Genomic DNA, 27,854 nt, shown 5'->3' on the forward strand with positions numbered 1-27,854 from the left:
CAGACACACACACGCACACACACACGCGCGCGCACACACACACGCACACAAACACATGAACACACACACACGCACACACACACACGTGCACACACACACGCGCACACACGCACATGCACGCACACACGCACACGCATACACACACACACACTCTCACACACACACACACGCACACACACACACACTCTCACACACACACACACACACGCACACACGCACACACACGCGCACACACTCACGCGCACACACTCACGCGCACACACTCACGCACGCACACACACACACACGCTTCCCCCTTTTTGTGGCCTTCCAGCAGCCGCGCAGCCCCACTGAATCCGCGTCCCAGCGCCTCAGCCATCGCACCCCGCAGCCGCCCCTCTCCCGCCCCCAGCCGCTGCTGCAGCAGTGAGGTGCCCCCCCGGGACACCCCCGGCAGTGGCACTCGGGACACGCTGTCCTCTTCCTCCTCCTCCTCAGTCTCCGACGCCTCCCCAGGAACCTTCAGCCCCACCGCACGGGTCCCGGCTGTGGTCCCCCACGGCTCTGGCTCCGAGTCGCTCTCCGAGGCCTCGCCCAGCACCACCGTGGGGGACAGAGGGGCAGCCATGGTCTGCAAGAGCAGAACGAAAGGGAGGAGGGGGAATCGCGGGGAGAACAGCCCCGTCGGGCACGGAGACCCCCGGCCCCTTTTCCCGAGTCTCAGGGGAATACCCCGCATAACAGCCCCGCATAACAGCCCCGCGCTCCCCCGGCCTCACGAGACCCCCCGCTTCCCCGCCCCCCTCCCGGCCCCACGCGGACCCCAAACACGTCCAGGCACCCGCAGCTCCATCGGAACGCCTCGCAGTCCCTTCCCAGCCCTATGGGACCCCCCACGCCCCGTAACGCACCGCCAGCCCCGCAACCACTCACTCCCCTCAGCCCCGCACCGCCGCGGCCCCGGGTCACGTGACGCTCACCCCCAGCCACCGCGCGGCGCATCATATCGAGTGATGTCACGCCTCCACGCGCCGGATGAAGGGCGCACCAATAATAGGCAGCAGTGAAAACCAATCAGATGGCCGAACGGGGAAGGGCTGGCCAATAGGAGGGGCGGAGGGGAGGGGCGTGCAGGAGGCCGTGCAGGGCCGGAGCCTGTGCCTGCCGTGCGTTCGTGTGGTCCGGCGGTGCCGCCCGGTGTCCGCTGCTGCTCGGGGTGGCGTGTGCCAGGGCCCTCGTCGAGAAACACTGCGTCCTTCTATGGAAGCCGCCGAGCGCCTCAGCCTGCACTCTGTACATAAGGACGCGGCGATGACCGACTTGGTGTGCGCAGGGCGACGAGTCCGCTGCTGGGACACTGTCAGGGCGCGTAAGAAGTCGCGGTCCCTCCGTGTGTGAGCTCCCTCCGAGGACGAGAAGGCCGCCATCAGGTCTCCCCAGAGCCTTCTCCGGGCCGCACGAGCACAGCCATCTCAGCCCTTCCTGTCGGGAGAGGCTGTTCCTGGGCAATGGGGCGCAAAGCCAGGAGTCGGATGCAACGGGGGCATCCCCTGATGTTCTCATCCATTGCCCTGTGCTACCCAGAAGCGAGCAGGGACGAGGGAAGGGGAGAGCCTCCACTTCTTGTCTGAGGAGAAGAGGTGCACCGAGAGGCCTGAGAGAAGGGGGAGAATGTGAGGTGCGGGAGTTGCACCACCACAGTTGACGCAGGCACTCCAGGCTTTAGGTGACGACTGCCCAAGAAATCCAAACACCAAACCTTCCTTCCAAATGAGCCCCACGCTGAGTTTTACCAAGCAGAGCGAGGAAGGAAGAAGCATGACATTTGGGCCTTGCAGGTGGGCATCTTTCTGTGCCAGAAGTTCTTTGTCCTCTTAATAGTGAAGGGAGTGACATGCGGAATCAAACTCTATAACCCATGTAAGCTTATAAAGCAGCTATGCTCGTCATGGCGCCAGATGCGAGGGGGATATCTCCTCCTCCAAGAGGACTCGCACTCCAAGAAAAGGTCTAGGTACATATTTACAGACAGAACATTTACATATTCATTACGTTTCACAGAAATGGCCTGGAATTCTGAGAAATTATTAGCATACTGTCCGACTCTCTTGAACATGCGTCCTAAAAATGGGGTGGGGGTCTCCGGTGGTCATTGGATGAAGGCTAGTAGTCTACCCCGCTGTGAACTTCCAACCTTTTAGTGTGGGGTAGTCCAAACCAGCTCGTACTGGTGTTTTGTTGAGCTGAGGCATCTGTTTCACTCTCCCATCTTCTACAACAGGAGTCCATTCTTCTTTCTTATTGTTGATGGGCGGCAAGTTTCCGTGGACTCTGCATTCTGTTCTTCAGCTTACGTGCCTGCAAGCGCCTTGTCCTTCACCGTGGACCTTCAGCTGACCTACAAGGAAGATAACCACGCACTCCTGCTATCAGGTACTCCCACAGCCCGGATGGTAGAAGTCTATACAGTCTGGATAAATGTTCCCATGTAACCAATGAATCACCTAGGAATGAAGCTCAACTCACACGATGGAATTTCTGAAGTTTCAGTTTGCTTTTACAAAAACAAACAAACAAACAAAAAACCACAAAAAAGCAAAAAAAAACCAACAAAAAAAACCAACAAAAAAAAAAAAACAATGAATTTATGCACATATACGTGTACAAGCATACATAAGAGAAGCAAAGCCCTGAAGAAATTGCTGATACTGAAATGTCATGTATTTAGAAGGCAGGAAATAGCAGGTGCAAATGTAACATGAAGACCTAGCAAATCCAGCTCCTTTGCACATATTTCTAGCGATCTGGTCCCTTCCTGTTCTATCACATACTATTTGCAGGCAGAAGCCTGATTCACACATTGCACATGGCAGACCTATGCTTCAGAAGAGCAAGATGTTTGACTGAGAGTGGATGTTTTCCATAGGATCTCTACTTGTCTATTGCAGGGATGAAGAGGTACAGCAAATACCAGGAACTGCAAAGAAAGAAGAGGAAGGTCTCAAGGCTGATGTTGCTGAATGTCTACATTTCATGTCTACAATCCATGCCTGAATGTCTAGAGGGATGGATTTTCCCAGTACTAAGCAAAATGATTAAACCAAGCACCAGGAGAGATCACCCACCCATTGGGTTGGCCCTGTGTTCTCGGTCCCTGACTCCAACCAAAACTAATGGATAAAATAAATGGTTAAAATGAGAGATGCTTCATAACGCTAAGTCGGACCTAAAAATTAGACATAGGGGATTTAAATTGAGCAGCACAAAACTAGGAAATTCCCTACTGTAACATCCCTGCCTCCCAAACAGAAACCCAAACCCATCATCTGCCCGCACCAACCTGAGATGCTGTGCAACTAAGTTAGTTGGCAGCTTGCTGCTATGACCCCCCCAAAAAGCCCACTCTGACAAAATTAATGATCTTCTCTCCAGAGTATGGTTTGAATTGTGTCCAGCAAGCAAAGCCTGCAGCCATATGCCAAACAATGAGAAGGAAATAAAATACTGACTAGCTGTTTGTTCATAAAGCTCCACCTATTCTGTGCACCACCTCAAACATTGCTGCTTTGTAACGGTTGGGTTTAAAGATGGCACTGGATACCCAAGAGAAGACTCAGGTTTGTGTTTGCTAACTTTGCATTTGGTGTTTGCTGAGTTATGGAGCTTCCCTTGCAGTTTTGGAAATGTCTGTATAACAGCAATTGTCTGCATGGAGTTGTTACCCTGAGCAGTATCACAGTCAGGACTGGGTCCAGAATTCCTCTGGATATCAGCTATATTGGAAGCTATTAACAGTAGCAAACTACTGAAATATGATTAGAGGCAAGCTGATAACTCACTTTAAATCATAGCTGGCTTCTGCAGCCAGGGAGAAATAGCCAGACTCGCTGACAAGGCAGATGAAAGCCTCCAAGGGCTCTCTGTACCTCTCTGCCTCCCTCTGCTCCTGAGCAGAGATCCATGTGTATTCCTTGGGAACGCTGTCTGTGCCAGAGAGGTTTTAGCCAACCAGCTGTGATCTGCAGGACAAGAGGTCAGGGTCTCAGCAGGGAATTCAGAGCGGCTCTGAGCATCTCTGGGGAAAGCAATGGCAAGACCTGCGCGCTGCTTCTGAGCTCCTGACTTTAATGAGCTTTGCCAGCCCTCATGCTTCCACTCCACTGCCCCCAAACACAGACAAAGCAGTGCGGTTAAAGGAATTTACCTGCTGCCTCGATCAGAGAAACAGGCAAACAAAAACTGCAGCCTCGAAACAGGGAGAGGAAGAAACAATTGGTTGTCAGCTTCTAATGAATAAATTCTCCTTGGACTGTTTCTAGTTCGCCTAAGCCTGATCAATATCCATTGGGGAGCCTTCCAAGGGGACCAACTTTTAATTTATCTCCCAATTTCCTCTCTAGAGCCAGGACATCAGATCTAATTACCGCATCTGTTTACTGGTTTTACTTTTCTTCCTTGGCTGGACCCAAGGAAGGTATTATGCTCCTTGATGGGGAAATAAAGATGTAACAATGCAAAGGAAGCACTCAGTGTGAGCGCCCTGGGTGCCATGTGCAGAGAAACATTTCTGGCCTTCCTACATAAAGGTGGGGGTGCAGGGAGAGAGCCAGAGAGAATTGGTCGCTGGAGAGACTGTGCCAAGCACACGGAGACAAATGTGACCAGACACAAGGATGCTGTAGGCAGCCGTATGGAAGGAGATGCAGACAGAGTGAGGACAGAGAATACAGTTCCCAGGACTGGTAGACTCAGAGACAAAAACATAATGAGAATGAGTCACATTAAATATGATTACCTACGGAATCCACCAATCATTCCTCAATCGCTTTGTCTTGAGTTTTAAAAAGTACCTAAGCCACAGAAATTCAAGGGTATTTGAGTACCTAATCCCCTTAGTTCCCTTTGAAAATCCTGGCTACGAATCTTTACTCCCCCACATCTGCATGTAATGTACAATAGGGACATTTTCCCTCTGAATGCCAATAGAAGGGCCAACCCTCTGAAATGTAATGAAGAAAATGAATAGCTGACTGGATTCCATTGTTCAGCAATGATTATTAACGATGTGGCACGGCATACTGGCTGTTACTTCAGAAATGCAGATAACTGCTGCTGGTAGGGCTTGGCTAAATCTGGGATGCACCAGCTTATAACCAAGTGACCGGTTTTATTTTGATACAGCCAAACTGCAGCCCTTACCAAAAGGCTGAAGCTGCCCAGACATCACATTGGCAGGAACGCTGCCACTCTTAGCTGGGGATTTCCAACAAGGAAATCAAAATAAATGTCTTTTAGGTCAGGTATCAAGAGAGTGTGGGAACAAAGAAAAGCAGCCACAGTGCTCCTGAGGGCCACTGATGCATAGTGCTTTAGTCTTAGTAATGCCAAGGGCTTGCTATTTGCGGCACTGTAACCCTTCACTTAAGCTGTTAAAATGGTGCTTTTCCAGAATGCCACCAGCAGTCTTTTCCCATATTGTTGCCATGCTGCTATTGTTGTACTTATCTACTTGTTGTTCTCATGCTGTTATTCTTATACTGTTTCTTTTGTGGCCTCCTACTTGCTACGAGAGCTTCAGATCCCTTCATGCCTTTTCCTGTTGGCCATTGGAGGGTTTTCCCCTTCCCTTTTGCTCTCTCTGGCTTTCACTTTATTCCTAACATAGAGTTGTTAGGAATCTTGTGACTTTTTTCAGATCATTTATTCCACATGGGGGAGAGTTAAAAGGACTTGGGAAAGGCACTCCTTGGCCTATGTCAATGTAGTCATGTGTGTGCTGGCACAGTGTCCTTTGCATGTTTTCCTACAGGAGCTAAAGCCCATGGTGCAAGAAAAAACACACTGCTCAACTTCTGGTGCTGGCAGTAAGGAGACTCAAAGCCTCAGGACAGAATGGAGAATAGGGGTGCAGTTGGTGAGGGTGAGACAGACCTCCAAACAGCAGCAGACAAAAGCTCAACTGACAAACAGCAGCCTAAAAGAGATGGGAAGTGTGAGACAAGAGGTTTGTTTTCTCCTGAGCGAGGAAGAGATGCATTGAGAGGAGCAGAGATCAAGAAATTAGCATGCAGATCAGTCAAGAACCCCAGTCCATATCCTTTCTCTTGAAATGCTGATATGGTCTACACTTCAACTCGATGGAAAAACATCCTACGTGTCTGAACGCCAAGCAGAGCAAGAAGAGCCTTGGCCAAGGAGCCTTGGATAGAGCTTAGGTAAAGCCTCTTCACTTACAAACTTTGTTCTGCAGATCCTGCTGTCCTGATCACAAACTTTTGCCCCTCTGTGTCTACATGCATGAGTTAGAGATGATGTCAATGGTGCAAACAGAAAGAAAAACCCACAAAGGAAAGAAACAGAAGCATGGCTATCTGTCCAGAACCGAAACACCGTGGAAACTCTTTGTGAAACTCCGCATCACCAATGGCACCATCTGTTTAATTGGCAATACTGTTAACTTCCTGAAAAGTACTTCTTTACATTCATGTGTGAAAATGAGGAGAAAAAGACCCCATGGAAGGGGGTTCAGAACCTGGCAGAGAGGATTAGAGGTTCTGTTAACCCTAAATGATTGGCACTTGTTACCAGTGGCAGCTCGTTTTGCTCAGCGCTTCTATCTATGTCACCCAAATCACTCATTTGGGTAAACATGATCTGAGATTTCTTCAGCACCTTTCAAGGATCTGAGAGAATTTTATAAGCACCAATTAATTAAGACTCACAGCCCTCTCATGTGAGACAGGCAACTACTGTTATTCCTCATTTACAAACAGGATTTAAGGATTTTTCCAAAGCATTGCTGGGGATGGACTCAAGCATTCTGCATTGATTTTAAGGAAAATAAACCCATAACTACCCAACCAGCTAGGGGCTTTAAGAAGTGCCTTGGCCAGTTGTATGTGTCTCAGCCATGACATGGAAAGCAGTGTGCAAAATGAGGCTGCCCAGTATTCCCTCCGGCTCCAGAACGGTCTCTCCCCCTGGTGTGAGGGCAGAGGAGGAAATGGAACCTTCTTTCTATGGGAATTTCAAGATAATTCTTCACCGCAAACTTGAATAGAAAGTCCAAAACCTGAGATAAAGTCTCAGTGTTAAGATCCAGGCATCTTACAGCAAAACAGAATGATCCAATGTGTCGTTCAGTTATGACATTATTAATTTTGAGTCAACAGCAACAAAAAGCCATTTTATGTTGAAATGTCAACTCTAAACAAAATATTTGGTTACGTTTCTCATAGCTTGAAAACCTCTGTTTCTTTTTCTATTTTTTTTTTTTTTCCAGAACTGACATTTTCTCGTTGCAAATTTCAGTTTAAGTGAAACCAAATTGTCTGATGGGAAAACACTCCTGTGAAAAATGTTAATCAGCTCTGAAATTACCATGCTTTCTGTCAAGAGAAAAACATAAAAGGTTGACTTTAAAACTCTGTTGAACCAAACAATAAAGAGCTGGCAGTGCTCTGAACCAGGCTGAAGTGCCAGTTGGGAAGGATGAGAAAATGGTCCTAAAAAGGAAGTTCTGACTGAAGCAGAAGTGTCTTCTGTACGAAGCTGTGGGTATCAGAAGATATTACCTTTTGTGAGGGAACTAGAGAGAAGAAACTTTTCTTGTGCCCTGAAAACCAAAGTGTAACAAAACATGTGCAGAGTAAATCTACCAGCTCCTCTTGATCTTGCAGAAGTCGGTCTGCCTTGTGCTGTAAAGCACGAGGGTTAAAACCTGTTATGTATCAGTTATATCTGACTGGTCAAGAGCAGAGATCCCCAGGGGTCAGTGCTGGAGCCTGTCCTGTTCAACATCATCATTGATGACCTGGATAAGGGCATTGAGTGCATCCTCAGTAAGTCTGCAAGTTGGGAGGGAGTGTTGACCTGCCTGGGAAAAGAAAGGTCCTGCAGAGAGATCTGGAGAGCCTGACTGCTGGGCTGAGACCAATGGGATGAAGTTCAGCAAGACCAGTGCTGGGTTCTGCACTATAACTGCCACAACCCCAGGCAACACTACAGGCTTGGGGCAGGGTGGCTGGAAGACTGTGTGGAAGAAATGGATCTGGGGGTGTTGGCTGAGGCTGGGCTGAACATGAGCCAGCAATGTGTGTCATCATCCCTTCAGCTCTTCAAGAAATGTGTAGGTGCTGTGTTGAGGGATGTGGTTTAGTGGGAATTACTGGTGATCATTTGACTGAATGATCTTGGAGGTCTTTTCCAACCTCAATGATTCTACGACTCTTTATACAGCACAGCTCTTACTCAATGGAATTTAGCAATAATCCAGTATTACAGTAAATTTGTGTTATACTCAGCATGGTAAACAGCAGTATATGTCAGGAACCTTCATCATTCATTGCCCAGAAACATCTTTTTAGGTAAATTTCAGCCACTGTTGAGCTGCTCCTGTATTTGTTTATTTACACTTTCCTTTTTATCTTCTGTGATCTCTTCAATCATTTTCTTCATATTTGGACTCTCTATCCTGTGGCTCTCCAGGAAACACTGAATATTGCTGCACCTATTATGCAGTTCAGCCTCTCCCTGCTTCTGGAAACCTCTTTTTATGTGTATGCATTTTATGCTGAAGCCCCAGTTTCCTACGACTTAGTGGTTTTTTTTTTAAGTACACCAGTAAATTTTGTTACTTCGTTTTCCCTTGTCTCTTTTTTGCAGACAGGAAAAACAAAATGCTGCTGGTTAGTGAAGCACAGTTTTTCTTTGCATGGTAAAGTTGCCTCATCTCTGTCAAACTGTTCTCCTCTATGAAATTTATAATGCTGCTTTCACTTGTTGCTTCAGACAGTCTTCTCGGTTCTCAACTAAGGCAGAATGCAATAACACAGAGTTATATAAAAATAACTTGGGATGCTCTTATAACACAGGCTGCTGACTTTGTGTCCTTTCCCTGTGTATGCTGGACACCAGACCAGAGATGGGAGTTATTTGGCCCTTTGAGTCTAGTTCCCACTGTTTTGCCTGTAACTAGAGCAAAATTCCCTTCCATAAGCTTCCTTTTAAAAACGACCATCTTAAATATAGTTCAGTTGTCTGCCTGTTGGTTATATGGTCCTTCCCCAGTCTTTCTCTCCAACTCTTTTAGTTACTAGTTTAGACGTATCCATATCAAGGTTACCCCATTTCTTCTGGTGTTTCCATGAATCTTCCCTTGCAAGCATTTACCACAGTGCATTTAAAACCTTTTTTTTCCTGTCTTCTTGACTGTTATTATTATCATAGAATCACCTGGGGATTCACGCAATATCAAGAAGCCTCCAGGCTAGGAATAATCCTTTTCCTGAAAGGTTTACAGTCTAAGTAGGCAGGACTGTAAGTGGCAATGAATTGAAGCAGAAGGTCAAATAAATAATCTAACAGATCAATAGCAAATGTAAACAAGTTCCTATTTGCATTTTCCTGATTTGCCCACCACAAACCACACAAACATCTATGGATGCACCTATTGGTCACATCTGCTGCCTTGTCCATGCCACAGAACACCTGCTTTGCCCTGCACACACTAAAATTGCCCTGCCATTCCCTGGGCTTGATATAGAACTAAGGTTGGCTCTGCTGCTCATTGCCAAGTGTGTGTGGCCAGCAGTATCACCATGAGACTCATGAGATGGCTTCACTGATATGGAGTCATCTCAGATATCAAAACATCTTTGTGTCTCTTATTCATTTTGCTGAAAGAATGCTTTTTTTTTTTTTCTTTTTTTTTTCCTGTTAGAAAAGAATCACAGAACTATTTTTAAAAGAAGAAATCAAAGAAGCCAGGTTGCTTACAGGTCCTGAAAATTTCTGCGCTTCCATACTTGCACAATCCTCCAATGGAGACACGTAAATACAAAACCCATCAAGTGGAAACACATGCAGTCAGGTAGAGACAAGCAATTTCCATTTTTCACACAACGTGCAGAGCCAGGCACAGGCTGTGCAATCCTGACCTCTGGTCTCAGCCATCACCAGGGCTGTGTCTGCACCACGTCCAGCTGCCGCCCTTCACCTACACTGGGGGAGATTCCCTCTCCACCTCCTCAGTAACAATAGGGTCTGAATCATGATAGTAGAATTGGCAACGTACCTGAGTGCATGGACACATATCCACCCTGTATCACAGTGATAGCAGATCCTGCTGCAGGGCCAAGGACTTAAACTCAAGGAAATCAATCCATGCCTCTTGAGCTTGTTCTTGACATGAGCTCTGCTGCTTCCTGATCTCTGCATCCTTTCCTGCCCCTTTGGATTGGCAAAGCAAGAAAAACATACAGTTTTAGGCCTATCCCCTGGCAAAATGGCTGGCTCAACAGAAAGAATACACAATCCTCTGCAGGGGCACAGATCCTATCTCCTACTGTAGATCACATCAGATAACCCTATAAAAGGGCTTTTGTTCTAAGCTTCTATTTTGTTTGATTAAGAATTTAATATAATTTCTGCTTACTGAGTGTTTGTCTTCAAGATAAATCATCTAAAATGATTAATAAGTGCGGTTAATTATTTTATACATTTATCTATGTCTCCTGAGTGATAACAAAATTGTTCTGGTAAAAACAAAAACATATAACTTAATTCTTAAGTTTCTAAGCTTTGATTTAACATAGGAAATGTAAAACTGACCCACTACTGAGGAATTTTGAGTTCATCAGCCCTTAATGAAGCTGGTCTCATTCAGGGAAATCCCTTCTGCATGTAGTGGAAATGCTCAGTCATGGCCTGAAACAGTGATGGAGCAGGTGGGAAGGCAGGGCCAACCCAGGAGAGCTCAGGTGCAAGCACTGCAGCTGAATAACTGGAAGGGGTGGAGGCAGGATTCACCCCTTCCCAGACCTCATTTAAGGGTTGGCAGTGGAGCTGAGGGCATCTCTTGCTGGTGATCCCTGCCTACCTGAGGCTCTACAGAGGTAGGCAATTCTTGTCTTTCACTTCTCCATCTGTGGCTGCTGCATTTGGGTTTGTTCTCATTTGCTGTATCCAAAGACTTTGCTGCCCTGCTATTACCATCTCAGCATAGCATTGCAACAAGCATAGGCTGCATAAGGGCTGCCATTGTGAAGTGGTTTCTTAGTTAAAAATTTAGCAAGTATTACCCTGCTCTAATACCATTTCATTTTCTTTTTCTAACAGTAAGAGGAAATCAAGAAATCACTTCAGAAGCACATGCAAATACACAATGTGAATGGATGGTCTCTCATGGAAAAGAGTGTTCCAATGGTGTCTGCCCAAATAGTGCTGTGATAATGTTTTTTCTCCTTTCTTACATCACACCTCTCCCAAACTCCAAGCCATGCAGTAGGCAGGAAATGCCATTAAAATCTGCACATAAGATTATTATGAAGAATGCACAGCTGAACATCTGAGGCTCTCAGATTAAGTTTGAATTCTTTGTGTCAGCTCTGACTCAAGGGTTTAAATCGTGACATGGCCTTGCTCCTTTTTTACAGGACGCACAGTATTACCAGGTCGTTTTTCTCTATAAATCTTGGGTGTACACATAGAATCTGGTGCTGTATCACCAAGTCCAGTCTGCTGGAGTAATTGATTTGAAAAATACAAAAAGTGTTTGCCATCCTTACTCAGATCACATATTATTCTATTCTGCAAGAAACCCCGAGAGGAATTTATAGGATTATTCAATGAGTGAGGTACTATTCATGGTGAGTAAAGGTGGCAGAATGAACTTGCTGCTGATTATGAGCAGCTTTTCCTCACTTACGCTACTGTAAATTTAAATTAACTCCACTCAATCAATGGCGAATAATTGATATAAAATCAGAGTAAGAGGAGAATTAGTCTGTAAGTATGTCTAGAATGAATAAACAGCAAAAATTTGCTGGCATGTAGAACTCCCCCTTGAAGCTTAGCGGCAAGGTTACTTTTATAACTGATTGCTTCATTCTCAGAAGCTCTGCACTGCTGCTCGAAAAGGAGGTCTATACTGAGTTGCTACATGCTAAAAACACACACGGTTTGCAAAATCCCATTGAGTCTGGGACAGCCTTTGGGCACAGCCTTAGCAAGCAGCTCCTGTGCAGTGCCCTGCTGTGCGCTGCCAGCTTGCAGCTGGTTTTGCACTGGAGGACACTGGGCTGACACAGGAGAGGAGTGATTTGAGCACTGCATCCCCTTCCTCACAAGCAATTCAGCAGATGCTTTATAAGAGCAAACAGAAGCTCTTGCCTTCAGCTGGGAGGTGTCTGCTCCTTCCTGCCTCCCCAGAGCAAGCATTGCACTCAGTTATGTTTGTATGGCAGTTCCCACTGTGGGGTTTGGAGCTGGCCAATGCCTCTAATTACTAACACAAAGCTATTATTATTTAATCTGTGGAGACCTCAGGATGCCTTTTGGGGGGCATATTTTTAACGCTCATGACTGTATTGCCTGGATATCGTTTAATTTTAGCTCTGCTTATTAGATTTAGAGAACAAAAAAACCTGCCTTCCTCCCTCTGTGATGCTGACCCTGCTCTGACCTGAACTCTGGCCATGGCTTTTCCTGCCCCACTTCCCTCTCCTTCCCCTCCCCCAAGCAGTGGGTTGAGGAGGGTGCCATCACCTCTGGAACTTGAAGATTAAAAGGCAAAAAATTGACAGTAAACCGCCAATGGCTCATTTACTGTTGACGGTGAGTCAATCAAAATCCTGCTTTCCCTCTGCTTCCTGGCTTTCCCATCTGTGTGAACTCATGACCTGATTTCTGATGTGTTCCACGCTGTTACTTTTTTCCCCTCGGAGTTTAATTGCTTCTGTTTCACATTTGGGTGCTGAAAAGTTGTCAGAAGCTGTACAATCCCCTCCAGCAACAGATCCTATTTATAATGCTGTAAACTATGTTTTGCAGTGATATGATTAGTAACAAAAGGGAGAAAATTACACAGAAATGTGCATCTCTTTGTATAAAACCCTGTTATCTGCCAAGTTTTACTATGAGGATCACCAGAAATGTTAGCACAGCGTAAGGAAGCCACCAAGTCTGCCTGCACAGGGCATTCTGAGAGCAGCACCACAGCGACTTGCCCTACACCAGGGACAGCATTTACCCAAACAGAGGTCAGAGTCAGGACTGAGCATCCTCAGGCACAGTGCACAGAGGAGGAGGGAGAGCAGGGGGAGGAAGGCTGGAATTTAGAGATTGTGGCAGCAAGGTGGTTGTGCTGTGATCATCTAAGGATGTCAATAAGGCTAATATCTTTTAAAAGACTGATCATTATAGCTGGAGGGAAAGAAAAAAATGAGGAAAGCTTTTGGGCACATAAACCCATCTTGAATGACATTTCAAGTCTCCTTCCATTTTCACAGGGTCTGAAATAGACCCATTTCTTCTTTGTCAGGAGCCCATGACGTTTTTGTCGATATTTTTCTACCTCTTTTTTGTCTTGAAAACACATCTGAACTTTTATTTGCTGGAAACCACATATGCAGTAAATAAAAAGGGATACCTAAAGTTACCAAGTGTTTTATTTACTAAAAGATATTCTCGTGCAGGGAATGCTTGATGACTGTTTTGGTATTACTTTAGTATTTTAATTTTTAAGAATTGAAATGATCCAGAAACACTCCTAAGAACCAGGAAACTGAGGAAAGCTGGATGCACCAATGTTTTGCATAGGGTTTCTCTTTTCGCATATGCCTTTTGGGGTGGGAGACCTTTGCCTGAGATATGCCTGACCCACTCCACTGCAATAAGATGACTGTGAGAGCAACTGTTGGAGCCTGACTTGGCCTCAGCCATGGGCCAGTGCTCACTGATGGATGTTTTTAACCTTTATGAGGTTCTTTCCTAACTCTGGGCTCTGCTGAGCTGCCTTGTAGGACTGGAGCACAGGGAGGCCTCTGACAGTGATTCAGTCCTCCAACCCTTTTGATGTCATTAGACTTTCCCAGACGGGTGGGGACTTCTACGAGTAAAGCAAACACCCACCTTTTTTGCAGTCAGACATTTGTTTCATCATGCTGTAGATCATTATGTGTAGCCAGACATTAGGCAGCATGTCAAGGCCTTCAATAGAGACCTGCTGCTCAGAGAGGTAACAGACTTCAGCCCAAGCGAGGACATCTTCATTACGGCCAAGGTAGCCCAAAGTTTTTAAGGCAGAAAACACAGGACTCCGAGCAACAGTGAGCACTGAGGAGACAAGGTTTGGCTGAGAACAGACTCCAAGCAACTGCTAGCTCTAGTCTGAGTGTACCAGAGGGATGCTATCAGCTTCTCCATACTAACAAGCACCAGTTTAGAGATACACTGGCAGATAAGCAGCAGAGTGATCCTTCCCACCTTCCCTGAGGCTGTAACACATTAAGTAAGGAATAAATCCCTTAAGCTGCAAGCAACAAATGTTCCTTGTGGACCAACTGGAATGCAGCTTCCTATCCTTTTCCCTCCCATGGCTAAAGTCTGTCTCTTAGCTGCTTCCTCTTCCACCAAGTCTCCATGAACAAGGAACAGCAGCTCCTCAGCTTTCAGCACTGGAATGGCTCTTTTATCGCTCTGACCCGTTTATTAAGAAACTCTTCTAATAAACTGCAATGCTAAGCTAGTACACTGCCTGGTTCTCTCCAGCAGGCAGCTGTTCCTAGAGGGGAAGAAATAGATTTATCCTGCCACCCACAGCACACCCTGGCAGGAAGTTTGGATGCTGCTATCATTCCATCAGTCTTTTTTAGCTCTCTCTTCTTGCAGGCACTTTTTGCTGTGTCACAGTGTTTGTGCTTGTTTATGTGGCCATGCACACATTTTCATGTTCCTGTAACAGGCAGACATGTGGAGATGCATAGGAGCTGCTGCATCTCATGATGCTGACATATGAGAACTTATTTGTTCAGCCTAGATCTGCTTTGCTCCCCCCTGTTTCAGCCACGATTACCTTAATATATGGAGGCACAATAGCAGTCTCCTCACTTCATTACCCCCTAACATCACACATCTCTCCAACATCCTGAATACTATTTCATTCGCAAATGTAAAGGTGGGCATCCTCGTTTACCTCTGACAGATGGCATCTGAGCTATCTTCAAAGATATGTGCTTTTACCCCAGAAAAGAAGCAAAGTCAGCCACGTTGATCTGATCAGAGATGGATGGGATGGAAGTAGGAATGGCAAGAAGAGTCTTATACTCTTTGGTAGAAAATCAACACAGAGCAGCGTGACAGTAATTACTGCACCTGGTTTATGATTCAAAGAACTGGCAGTACCAGTCCAGCTACTAATAGAGAAATCTGTCCATTAAACTTACCTTAAATGTTCTGTGAAAGACAGCAAAGTCAGGTCCTGTACAGGGACGTGAGCCTGTCAGTACATTATCTGGTCTTCAGTTCCAGCAAAGCCTTCTGCTCTTAGACAAGAGAGTCCAGTTTCTCTCCCTTCAGATGATGAACTGGCTGGAGAGTGTCACCACAAAAATGCCACAAGGAGCAGATCCCAAATGTGACTCCCGTGGCAATATGGTTTGGAAAGCTTGCAGCGCTGTCACCTGAGGAACACCACCTCAAAACACCGAGGCAGGACTTCAGCCTTCACCACTTTCAACCCAGCACCAGCTCTACAGAGAAAAGGGTATTTAGTCTATCAGATTTTGCGACAGGACCAGTGGGAAGCAGATTGAAAACCAGCAATTCGGGCAGCTTATAGTTATAGCCCAGGAAATAAAAAAATCAGAGGTGTAGGGGTTTAGAAATGAAGGGTAGGAATGAAGACCTAGCGCTGTCTTTCAAGAGGTTCAGAATTCCCCTCAGCCCCTTTTTAAAGGCAAATCCCTGCAGCTAAGGCCAAGGCAATGCAATGGCTGTGCATCTCATTGCACAGAACTTCTTGTCCTTTTACAAGGGCATCTAGTGCCATCTTCTCCAGAAAAGCCCTTTCTCTAGAGACATAGGTGTGCTGGTGCAGCATTTCTGTTACCACATTACCTGCCTTCCTTCACATATCCTGGTGCACACTTACATGGACAGCACAGTTTTGCAGAGGCACTGCACCCACGTCGAGTTGTCAAGAGGTAATGTTACCTTTCCAAAGGATTGCTGCCAGAGTGACAACAGCTTTAGAAATGTGAATCTTCCAAATTCAAGGCTGAGGTCCTGGAAGCTCCTCACTCATTTGTCCAGGAGCTCCCTTTTTTTTCAGCACCCAGGCAGAGATGTGCAGTGCAGTCTAACAGAGAGGAGACCAAAGCTCTGTCCAAGATTGCCTCTGTGGATTTGGACAAATAACTTCATTCACTCTGTTTATATTTCCTTATCCCTATGGAGATGATGCTTCACAGGGTTGTTCTAAAGGTAACATCAGTTTACTACAACTGAGCTGCTGAGCACTGGCTGAGGACGCAGTGTGCATTCTGTTAATTAATCTGATCCAGTCTGTGTCAGTGCAAGGCTTCCTCATACATGACGTTGGCTTTTTTTTGTTATAATTCTGTATGAAAAAGCAAGCAGACAGATAGCCTTTAACCACCCAACAGCCTGGAAGGCAGGGGAAGCCGACTGGACTGCTTGTTGGAGGCATGGAGCAGGAACAAGGAATGTCAGTTCTGCCACTTATTCACTATTTGACTCTGGACGAAGCATCTACCCTCTGCACACCTAATTTCATTAAAAACAAATCAGGAGGGTATGCCAAGGTTATTGTTTTTCTGATTACCCCAGAGCCCTTCCTTGCATGGAAGGCCTTTCAGAGAAGGGATTCGCTCAGAAAATAGTAATCCATCATTCAGGTGCCAAGAAATCTCAAAAATGCAGGCTGAGCCATGAACAAGCTGTGTCACCAAAGCATATTTCTGCTTCAGTGTGACAAACACCTGAGCAAACAAGCTGTGGGAATAAACATAATCAAAGGTTATTAGTTAATAGGGACTAATCTCCCACAAACACTTGTGTACTGAAGCAGGCTCTTTCAAAAACACAGGTTCGGTCACAGAAGGAATTCAGCTAATCTGGAGTTTGTTTTCTCCTGCCTGCTGTGTGGTATGTGGTAGAAATCACACACCGGGTCTTCCTGGCAAACCAGAATTGCTTTTGTTGATGTCCATTTCTCCATCTCTGCTCAGAAGCAATCGTGGGTTTGGATGTGCTTAGACAGCATCACTCGTATGGTAAGCTCTGCTCAGCCTGCTGTCATATGGGGAAGTGTATTGCTAATAGGGCCATGTGAAGAACAAAACTCTTCAAAGAGGTGAATATGCATCTTTTGAGTGATGTGTTTTACACTATGAACCTTTGAAAAACTGCTCTGGTGAAGCAGAGGGGATTGTGAACTGCAGCATATGAGAGCTGACAAAGCTATCGTGTTGGCCACAGCTATGCAGGAGAGAGAACAACAGGTTCTGCTCCCTAGGAGAAGACACAGCCCCTGCCTCCTCCTCAGTATCTGTGCAGCAGGCTCTAAGGCTGCTCCCCAAACCAGGTAAGATGCTCAAGTGCTTACAAAGGAAAGGCTTTATGTGTTATTTCTGTCTGTCCCTAACTGTTCCAACGTGAGCCCCACAGCAGCAGCACGGAAGGACCTGCCTTTCTTACTGAAGCCCACAGGACTGTCTATGAGCCTCAAGTCAAACCCATGCTTAAGTAGCTGTTACATGAAGTCCCACCACAGCTGGGGACTGTGTCAGTGATGAAGTCACCCCCGACCTCTGCATCACAGCCTGAAACACTTTGTTGCCCAAAAATGCAGCTTTTTTTAAGAATTAACTCATCTAACATCAAATGGATTTCATTATCTTTCCACAGAATGAATCAATAATAGCGGGCAGAGATCCTAATGCCATTTACCAGCATTAGTTTACACTCTTTGTGGAAATCTCCTTTCTCGTGGATTACAGTAAAGCAGAATTTATCAGGACTGCAGAGAAGCTGGGGGCATCGCTTTTGGTTTCTGATCACAGCTCTACCTTCCTCCACCAAGAAAACAGCAAATGATTAGTCATATAGTGCTTATTGATTTAGTAGTCTTCATTTTTAAAATTATGTTTTCCAGGATTGTTTTTTTTTTTTTTTTTATTATTATTACTGAAGCAAATTGTAACACACTGAATTGGAAGCTGGTAAACTCCTCCCTATCTCTGCTTTTATAGCTCATTTTCTCTCTGATTGAACAAAAGCCATTAAGTGAGAACTGTTTTTTCTAAACACAGGAAATAAAAGTCAGGCTTCATAAGGATGTATCATGCTCAGATCGTTTGTGCTTCCTTCTTTCTCACCACCTGCTGCAATTCCTACCCTTCTATCCCAACCGTTTTACCCTAATTTTTATGTGAGAATATCTATTAACAGAATCATACAGCAGATAACTGATGATAACAAGTACATTTGAATAAACAGTCACACAAAACACATTTTCTATTCCTACGACCAGGAGGGAGATAACAGATCCTAACCTCCAGATCAGAGCAGGACCAGATAATCTCAAAGCCTTGCTCCCTCTGCTCTACAGGTACACTCCTGCTTTTCAAGGAGTACTCGGATGAAGTACAATAGGAAGCTCCAGTCTGCCTTCCATGCAGATGATTTCCAGAGACTCAGGAAGAGGAAAGAACATCACTGGAACAAGGGATGGATTCAGATGACATTGGATAGGAAGGGGAGATCGTTCACGGCTGCTCCTATGACATCAGTAGGGCCAGCTGGTGATGTTAACTGATATACAGGAACAGCTGAAACATTGCTAACTGTCTGTCACAGAGTGCTTTTTGCCATGGGTTTTGCTTATCGCACACAGTGTGCAGCAGCGCCTGGAGCAGCCCCGGCCTTTACACTGCACGGTACTATTGACATTGCGAGTGATTTATAACAAAGCCAAACATGACACAGAAATAGGGTGGGGAAATTTATTAAGGGATATAATAAACATATGTATAATAATAATAAATAAATAAATAATATTATATAATATCATAAAATAAACTATATAAATAATACTCCCGAGGCATCACTAGGGCTGGCTGGTGATGTGCCGGGCCCGACGTGTTACCCGGGAGCGGCTCCGGCCCTGGGTTGGCCCTCGCCGCCTGGACTGGCTCGTGCGGCGTCTTCGGGGCTGGCTGCCGGTCTCTGCAGCCCGACGATGGAGAGGCGAGCGGCTTCGAGTCCGGGCCCGCGCTGGATGTCTGGATGGGCTTCCGTCGGCTGTTCTGGAAGCCCTGGAGGACCCTGGTGCTGCCGGTGTGGTGTAGCTGCAGCTCTGAGCACCTGGGCTTGCTGTCTGCCTGCTCCCAAGGTGTCTCTGGGGCCGGCTCAGAGATTCTGGGGCCCAGTGCCGCAATGGAGAGCGGCTTCTTGTCTGGGCCCGCAGTCCCTGCCTGCACCTGAGGTTGTATCCCAGTGCAGGGCAGCCCCTCGAGGACCGAGAGGTCCCCTGGCTGGCAGAGTCTGAGCTGCTGCTCTCAGCAATTGGGGCAGCATTATGGATTCTTCTACGGTGTCTTCTGGACTCATTAAAGGTGTTTTCATCCCTCTGTAGATGTGGCATGCCTCTCCTGCAGTCCGTCCTGTGCTGGATGGACAGGCTGCTGCTCGCAGGCACACAAGACTGGATAGCTGGCTCCGAGGGTGCCTGGCTGGTGGTGATGGAGCTGCTGCTCTCTGTTGTCAAAGAGCTTTCGGTTGCCTGCAGTCCGTGCTCGCTGGTGGTGTCGGAGCTGCTGCTCTCGGGTGTCAGGGAGCTCTGAGATGGCTGCAGTCCCTGCTGGCTGGTGGTGCTGAGGCCAGCAAGAGCTGAGCTGGTGCTGGAGGCTGTAAGGGAAGGCAGGAAGGTGAGCAGGATGGAATTCCAGCCATGGGGTGGAACTGGCTCCCGTTTATCCCGGGATGGAGGGATTTGAGCAGGGCCGCTCTGAGCAGCCGCTGCCAGGCCTGGCCTGGCCCCAGCCCAGCAGCACACGGCTGTTTGCCTCTTACCGGTGTCCTCTCCAGCACAGGCATTGCACTCCCATTTGGTTCTGCTATCACTCAGGTAGGAGCAACGGCGGTGTGTGCCTCGTGCAGCACAGTAGCTGCAGAGGAGCAGCTGCCAGGGCCTGTGGAAAGCAACAGGTTGTGGCCGTGAGGACAAAGTGCCGTGAGCCAGGGAGTGCCCGGCACAGCTCTGGTGCTCAGTCTGCGCTCCCCCAGCCCGTGGTGAGGCTGCAATGCCACGTGGAGCCCCAGAGGGCAGCTGAGAACACTCACCCCTCTCCTGACCGCAATCTGCCATAGGGGTAAAGGCAGTTTCTGGCATGGCACCGTCGATACCAAACTGCCAGTGCTTCATAGGCGTTGTTGTCGTCCCATTCTTCAACACTGCCAGAGAAGGGAGGGAATGTGATGAGCGCTCACTGACCCAGAACTAAAACTAATCCATAAAATCCATCCCCATCCACCTTATCCTTGCTTCCAGCTTCCGAATGACACTGAGGCCCATGTTAATGGCTGCCAAGGGCCAGGCCTTGCAGGGCAGTCCTTGGGCAGGCACAGCTCTTGTGCCCTCACATCTCAAGAGCTGGATGAAAGACACCAACCTGTCTGGGATATGGATCCCCACAGTCAGCAAGTCTCGAAGAAACATCATTATGTCTCTGCAGTGGGGGCACTGGAAGTTGAGAATCCCAGAGCTCAGGGCCATTCTCTGCAGCAGAAACACAAGCAGTGTGGGTGTGAGCCAGGCCTGGTGCTGCTGAGCGCCTGTGATGCCCGCGGGGAGAGGGGAGGGCTCCTACCTGGATGCAGGCCCGGTGGAACCAGGCGTGCTGGCAAGCTGGGCATGACATGGTGCTGTACGACCTGCTGTCACCTACAGGCTCCATGCAGATGACACAGGTCGTGTCCGGCTCCGGTGCTGCCTGCACTGCCTGCTGTGGGCTGTGCTCCCTGCAGAAGGACCTGGGGGAAGATGGAAGGGATGGGCGAGGTGAGAAGGGCTGCCAGGAGGGCAGAGGAATGGGAAGGAGCCCCAGGCCTTGGCTCTGGCTCTGTCAGGCTGCTGGGAGGTGTCACAGCGCGTTCCTTGCTGCTTTGGCTGGTGCTGACAGCAGGGTTGGAGGCCCACAGGACACACCTGGCAGCTCTTACCTAAACTCCCCCAAGTATTGGGTGACACACTGGCCCTCGTAGGCGCAGGGGAGATGGAAGCTCCTCTCACATCCCGGCTCTGCGCAGGTGATGCTGGCCCCCAAACTGCCACAGACGAAGCAGAACTGGAAAGAGCAGAGCAGCCCCATCAGCTGCAGGCTCAGGGCCTACGCAGTGGGCCCCTCACCTCTGGGCAGGGCTTAGGATGCGGGCAGGGCTGGGTGGCACTCTGCAGAGCTGCCTTGTGAACAGGGCTGGTCTGCAAGAGCAGGGATTTCTCCTGGAGCTGGGAGGAGGGGCTGGGATTGCTTTCTGGGGACCAGGCTGAGCTCTACTGGCACCAAGCTCCCTGTTCCGGTCCAGTGCTCACCGTCTGCTTTGCCTCCCACACTGTGCGTATCAGGTCTTCAAAGCAAAAACGTGCCTCATGATTATCTTGCGCGTTTTCACAAAGACCGCTGGCAAATCTCTGTACAGGAGGAAAGAGCACGGTCGAGTTAGGGCAGAAAGGAGGGAATCACTGATGGGAGGAAGGTGGCAGGAGACTCAAGGGAACTCACCGCACAAAATTCATGGTAATACAGTCTACGAATCCTCTTTCTGCGGCCAAGGATGTCCGAGTCTTCATCCTGTAGGCCACAGAGCACGCATGCTGGAGAGGAGAGAGTAACAGCAGTGAGCGCCTTGCAGGGCCAGGTGCCCCCGGGGGCTGTCCCAGGGGCTGCTCTGTGCTGGCTGTGCCAGCTGAGGGGTAGGGCCGCAGGCCGTGGATGCAGGGATACTTGACTCTCACCTGGCTCTCCCAAGCCGCGCGTCGACCTCAACCAAGTGCAGAGTGTCTGTCCCATCACTGCTGGGCTTCGTCCTCTGCGTGCCAACCTATGGAGAAGCGGGACGAGGCTGAGCCCCTTCCTCCCTGCTCACCTCACCGGTTCGCACTGAGCTCAGCCTGTGCCCCACAGCCTCAGCTCTGATCCACAGCCAATGTGTCACAATGGCTGTTCCGTGCCACCCTCTGTGATGCCATCACACCTCACGGGGCTGAGGTCATCCAAGAATGGCGTCAGAATGGAACGGCCATTGTGACATGTTGGCTGTGGAGCAGAGCTGAGGCTGTGGGGCTCAGGCCGAGCTCAGTGCGAACCGGTGAGGTGAGCAGGGAGGAAGGGGCTCAGCCTCGTCCCGCTTCTCCATAGGTTGGCACGCAGAGGACGAAGCCCAGCAGTGATGGGACAGACACTCTGCACTTGGTTGCGGTCGACACGCACACAGGAGGCTGCTGGCTCGGGAGAGCCAGGTGAGAGCCAAGTATCCCTGCATCCACAGCCTGCGGCCCTGCCCCTCAGCTGGCACAGCCGGCACAGAGCAGCCCCTGGGACAGCCCCCGGGGGCACCTGGCCTTGCAAGGCGCTCACTGCTGTTACTCTCTCCTCTCCAGCATGCGTGCTCTGTGGCCTACAGGATGAAGACTCAGACATCCTTGGCCGCAGAAAGAGGATTCGTAGACTGTATTACCATGAATTTTGTGCGGTGAGTTCCCTTGAGTCTCCTGCCACCTTCCTCCCATCAGTGATTCCCTCCTTTCTGCCCTAACTCGACCGTGCTCTTTCCTCCTGTACAGAGATTTGCCAGCGGTCTTTGTGAAAACGCGCAAGATAATCATGAGGCACGTTTTTGCTTTGAAGACCTGATACGCACAGTGTGGGAGGCAAAGCAGACGGTGAGCACTGGACCGGAACAGGGAGCTTGGTGCCAGTAGAGCTCAGCCTGGTCCCCAGAAAGCAATCCCAGCCCCTCCTCCCAGCTCCAGGAGAAATCCCTGCTCTTGCAGACCAGCCCTGTTCACAAGGCAGCTCTGCAGAGTGCCACCCAGCCCTGCCCGCATCCTAAGCCCTGCCCAGAGGTGCGGGGCCCACTGCATAGGCCCTGAGCCTGCAGCTGATGGGGCTGCTCTGCTCTTTCCAGTTCTGCTTCGTCTGTGGCAGTTTGGGGGCCAGCATCACTTGCGCAGAGCCGGGATGTGAGAGGAGCTTCCATCTCCCCTGCGCCCACGAGGGCCAGTGTGTCACCCAGTACTTTGGAGTGTTCAGGTAAGGGCTGCCAGGTGTGTCCTGTGGGCCTCCAACCCTGCTGTCAGCACCAGCCAAAGCAGCAAGGAACGCGCTGTGACACCTCCCAGCAGCCTGACAGAGCCAGAGCCAAGGCCTGGGGCTCCTTCCCATTCCTCTGCCCTCCTGGCAGCCCTTCTCACCTCGCCCATCCCTTCCATCTTCCTCCAGGTCCTTCTGCAGGGTGCACCGCCCACAGCAGGCAGTGCAGGCAGCACCGGAGCCGGACACAACCTGTGTCATCTGCATGGAGCCTGTAGGTGACAGCAGGTCGTACAGCACCATGGTGTGCGCAGCCTGCCAACACGCCTGGTTCCACCGGGCCTGCATCCAGGTAGGAGCCCTCCCCTCACCCTGCGGGCATCGCAGGCGCTCAGCAGCACCAGGCCCGGCTCACACCCACACTGCTTGTGTTTCTGCTGCAGAGAATGGCCCTGAGCTCTGGGTATCTCAGCATCCAGTGCCCCCACTGCAGAGAGAGACGGACATTTCTTCGAGACTTGCTGAATGTGGGGATCCATATCCCAGACAGGTTGGTGTCTTTCATCCAGCTCTTGAGATGTGAGGGCACATGAGCTGTGCCTGCCCAAGGACTGCCCCGCAAGGCCTGGCCCTTGGCAGCCATTAACATGGGCCTCAGTGTCATTGGGAAGCTGGAAGCAGGGATAAGGTGGATGGGGATGGATTTCATGGGTTAGTTTTAGTTCTGGGTCAGTGAGCGCTCATCACATTCCCTCCCTTCTCTGGCAGATTTCCAGAATGGTACGACAACAACGCCTATGAAGCACTGGCAGTTTGGTATCGACGGTGCCATGCCAGAAACTGCCTTTACCCCTATGGCAGATTGCGGTCAGGAGAGGGGTGAGTGTTCTCAGCTGCCCTCTGGGGTTCTACGTGGCATCGCAGCCTCACCACGGGCTGGGGGAGCACAGACTGAGCACCAGAGCTGTGCCAGGCACTCCCTGGCTCACGGCACTTTGTCCTCACGGCCACAACCTGTTGCTTTCCACAGGCCCTGGCAGCTGCTCCTCTGCAGCTACTGTGCTGCACGAGGCACACACCGCCGTTGCTCCTACCTGAGTAATAGCAGAACCGAATGGGAGTGCAACGTCTGTGCTGGAGAGGGCACCTGTAAGAGGCAAACAGCCGCGTGCTGCTGGGCTGGGGCCAGGCCAGGCCTGGCAGCGGCTGCTCAGAGCGGCCCTGCTCAAATCCCTCCATCCCGGGATAAACGGGAGCCAGTTCCACCCCATGGCTGGAATTCCATCCTGCTCACCTTCCTGCCTTCCCTTACAGCCTCCAGCACCAGCTCAGCTCTTGCTGGCCTCAGCACCACCAGCCAGCAGGGACTGCAGCCATCTCAGAGCTCCCTGACACCCGAGAGCAGCAGCTCCGACACCACCAGCGAGCACGGACTGCAGGCAACCGAAAGCTCTTTGACAACAGAGAGTAGCAGCTCCATCACCACCAGCCAGGCACCATCGGAGCCAGCTATCCAGTCTTGTGTGCCTGCGAGCAGCAGCCTGTCCATCCAGCACAGGACGGACTGCAGGAGAGGCATGCCACATCTACAGAGGGATGAAAACACCTTTAATGAGTCCAGAAGACACCGTAGAAGAATCCATAATGCTGCCCCAATTGCTGAGAGCAGCAGCTCAGACTCTGCCAGCCAGGGGACCTCTCGGTCCTCGAGGGGCTGCCCTGCACTGGGATACAACCTCAGGTGCAGGCAGGGACTGCGGGCCCAGACAAGAAGCCGCTCTCCATTGCGGCACTGGGCCCCAGAATCTCTGAGCCGGCCCCAGAGACACCTTGGGAGCAGGCAGACAGCAAGCCCAGGTGCTCAGAGCTGCAGCTACACCACACCGGCAGCACCAGGGTCCTCCAGGGCTTCCAGAACAGCCGACGGAAGCCCATCCAGACATCCAGCGCGGGCCCGGACTCGAAGCCGCTCGCCTCTCCATCGTCGGGCTGCAGAGACCGGCAGCCAGCCCCGAAGACGCCGCACGAGCCGGTCCAGGCGGCGAGGGCCAACCCAGGGCCGGAGCCGCTCCCGGGTAACACGTCGGGCCCGGCACATCACCAGCCAGCCCTAGTGATGCCTCGGGAGTATTATTTATATAGTTTATTTTATGATATTATATAATATTATTTATTTATTTATTATTATTATACATATGTTTATTATATCCCTTAATAAATTTCCCCACCCTATTTCTGTGTCATGTTTGGCTTTGTTATAAATCACTCGCAATGTCAATAGTACCGTGCAGTGTAAAGGCCGGGGCTGCTCCAGGCGCTGCTGCACACTGTGTGCGATAAGCAAAACCCATGGCAAAAAGCACTCTGTGACAGACAGTTAGCAATGTTTCAGCTGTTCCTGTATATCAGTTAACATCACCAGCCGGCCCTACTGATGCCGTAGAAGCAGTCATGTACAATTTCTCCTTCCTATCCAATGTCATCTGAATCCATCCCAATAAAACTTAATTCCAGGTGCCAATTAAATCACTATGTGGCAAAAAAACCCTGGATTTCCTGCAATTCCACCAGCCTCTCATCCACATATTTATGAGATGGGTTTTCCTGTTCCTCTTACAAGGCAAGAGGATGCAATTGCCAGTCTGCCCTGGATTGAAGCGATAGCTGATGCTGCACAGAAGAAAGGAATGCTCTCTCATAGAATGTCACATCATAATTTTGAGTAATCCCTGCAGAGATGAACTACGTTAGTCTAAGTGAAAAAGAGCTTCCAGGCAACTTACAAGAGTGGGAAAATGGTTGTTTGGGTCAGAGAGGTCGAATTCTGAGAATCTGAGAGGTGAACTCTTATGAATGGTAAAGTCTGGGAGAGGAAGATTAAAATTAAGCAAGGGTGGGGCTTTTGTTGTGTTCATGTGCTGAGCTTCCAATATAACCATGCTCCAAGAAGAATGATAGAATAAACCAAGGGAATGGGTGTTGTGATCTTTCAGTGCACCATGCAGTAGTCAGAACAGTCCACCGATAAGTATTAAATTGCAGTCATTGTCCTGGATATTTGTTCAAAGCTTTGCTAAGCTCTTTTCCTTCTCAGTCTTTGCCCAGTGACCTTCATTTAGCCTCCTTAACAGGCATGGCTGGGACAGCCAGGCATACATCCCCTAACTGGCAAAGATAAATAGATTCATAGAATTGTTGGGTCTCAATTGCATCCACAGCATGTGTGCTCTGAGGATATACTCTTTAGCTCAGGCAGAAGTTATGGGCTTGAATTTTTGGGTGAAATTCTTTGGCCTAAGCCATGTGACGAGCCAGCCTCAGCTATCTAATAGACACTTCTGGCTTTAAAATCCACGAATCCATGAAAGAAAAGCCATCTGTTTTATGCTTTGTTTTGTTTTGTTTTTTTCCTGCAAGCCTGCTATCTCTCCAGGCTACCTATACTCAGCTTTCAGCGTCTTCAAGCTTAAAGAGTCTTAGTGATTACCATTCTACCATTTTGCACCTCCCAGGCTTTTGCATGGAGGCCTCCAGAGACTGGAGCGAAACAAAGTTTAGTTGTCATTCCAGTTCACCAGTCAAACTGTAGGCTGGCTGACTGCAATGGTATCGTCATCAGCACAGAATGACAGAGCTGGTTCTTGAGAATGAGCTGGAGACTGGTGACACTGCTCAGTAGAAATGGCATCGGAAAGCTGAGAGGTCTTAACAGCAGTCTTACCCTTCAGCTTCTTCCATTTTCATTCCTATACTGTGCTTTCAATTAATCAGGCTTCTGGTCCATCAGCACCTTAAGAATAATCCTGCTATCCATGCTCTGTATCTCCTTCTCAATAACTTAAAGATGGATTCTTACTTAAACTGGTGCCATTTCATTGCCTGCAGTGGGGTCACTTGGAATTGCCATAGGTCCATGGGGAGGAACACTGTCCACTTTACATAGTCCCCATTTCACCCTCACAAAAGCTCATTTGTTTTTATTTTTCCAGGCTCTAATTGAACCAAGCCATAGTTTCCGCTACCTCTGGAATCAATATTTTCTCTGTCTTCTGACACTTCTTTTTTTTATTTTATTTTTACATGCGGTCTCCAAAAGGGTATAATTTACTGTTAATACCATGCAATCAAAGACACTGGCAGGATCCCTGCGAGCAGAGCAATCCTGGCTTCCTAATCACAGCCCTCAGGCTCCACAGAAGAATTACAATCCTGCTCAAGGAACAGAGAATGCTTTCTCTTGTGAGCACAGCTTAGTATTTTAAAGCAGGAAAATCTACGCCTCTCTTTGCTCAGAAAGACATGGCTTCAAGTTGAATCACCCCTTGGGAAGTAAGAAATGAAGATTCTCTGGTTGGGAAAAACAGGATGAGTGCAAAATAGCCCATACTGCATTACTACATGTCCTTTGTGTTAGAAAGGGTACCTGTAAGCATGCAAGGCCACTTCCAGCCCTGTTTGGTGACTGCACTGAGGTTCTGCCTTGCTGGGAGCTGATGCAGCAGGCTAAATTCTTGGCTCTGTCTGCTGAATAATTGCTATTCCCCGCAGAGTAATAATGCCAAAGGGGCTTCCTGCTGCATTTCCACACTCAGGAGATCAGTGCCATGTAACACCTCTGACTTCAGGGGAACAATAGTGCTGCCCTAGGACCTAAATAAACAGAGCTCATAGTTACAAACTCATGCATTAAGATGTCCCTAAAACACACAGGTATTCATGTGGGGCTGTTACTGGCTGTGGAAAGCTTTCAGTTTTGGTGAA

At 48.8% G+C, this 27,854-nt stretch overlaps 2 protein-coding genes across 3 annotated transcripts; one reads left to right on the plus strand and one right to left on the minus strand.

The window, feature by feature from the left end:
* Nucleotides 1-228: 228 nt before the first annotated feature.
* On the minus strand, nucleotides 229-959 carry LOC146758013 (uncharacterized). 2 transcript variants are annotated; one of them, XM_085518676.1, is made up of 2 exons: nucleotides 913-959; nucleotides 229-610 (listed from the first exon to the last, which is right to left on the minus strand). In XM_085518676.1, exon 2 carries the CDS (start codon nucleotides 605-607, stop codon nucleotides 236-238), a length of 372 nt encoding a protein of 123 aa, XP_085374802.1. In that variant the 5' UTR covers nucleotides 608-610; nucleotides 913-959; the 3' UTR covers nucleotides 229-235. The 2 variants fall into 2 exon arrangements, with proteins under 2 accessions (XP_085374802.1, XP_085374801.1); XM_085518675.1 differs by having other exon boundaries at nucleotides 891-958.
* A 21,985-nt stretch (nucleotides 960-22,944) lies between these two features.
* LOC146758014 (uncharacterized) lies at nucleotides 22,945-25,441 on the plus strand. The gene is made up of 5 exons (XM_085518616.1): nucleotides 22,945-23,093; nucleotides 23,283-23,445; nucleotides 23,537-23,672; nucleotides 23,831-23,972; nucleotides 24,124-25,441. The coding sequence occupies exons 1-5, from the start codon at nucleotides 22,945-22,947 to the stop codon at nucleotides 25,205-25,207; spliced, it is 1,674 nt and encodes a 557-aa protein (XP_085374742.1). The 3' UTR covers nucleotides 25,208-25,441.
* The last annotated feature ends 2,413 nt before the right edge of the window (nucleotides 25,442-27,854 follow it).

Source organism: Coturnix japonica, chromosome 17 (genome assembly GCF_054131305.1).
Source record: "Coturnix japonica strain WE chromosome 17, WE-NBRP24, whole genome shotgun sequence".
In the NCBI taxonomy this organism is placed as follows: domain Eukaryota; kingdom Metazoa; phylum Chordata; class Aves; order Galliformes; family Phasianidae; genus Coturnix; species Coturnix japonica.

Excerpts from the sequence above, each read along its gene's own strand:
- LOC146758014 (XM_085518616.1), top strand. The coding sequence starts at position 22,945 with ATGGGGCTGCTCTGCTCTTTCCAGTTCTGCTTCGTCTGTGGCAGTTTG. Across the intron at positions 23,446-23,536 it reads TCCACCGGGCCTGCATCCAG|AGAATGGCCCTGAGCTCTGG; the intron begins GTAGGAGCCCTC and ends TTTCTGCTGCAG. Across the intron at positions 23,973-24,123 it reads AGATTGCGGTCAGGAGAGGG|GCCCTGGCAGCTGCTCCTCT; the intron begins GTGAGTGTTCTC and ends TGCTTTCCACAG.
- LOC146758013 (XM_085518676.1), bottom strand. The coding sequence starts at position 607 with ATGGCTGCCCCTCTGTCCCCCACGGTGGTGCTGGGCGAGGCCTCGGAG.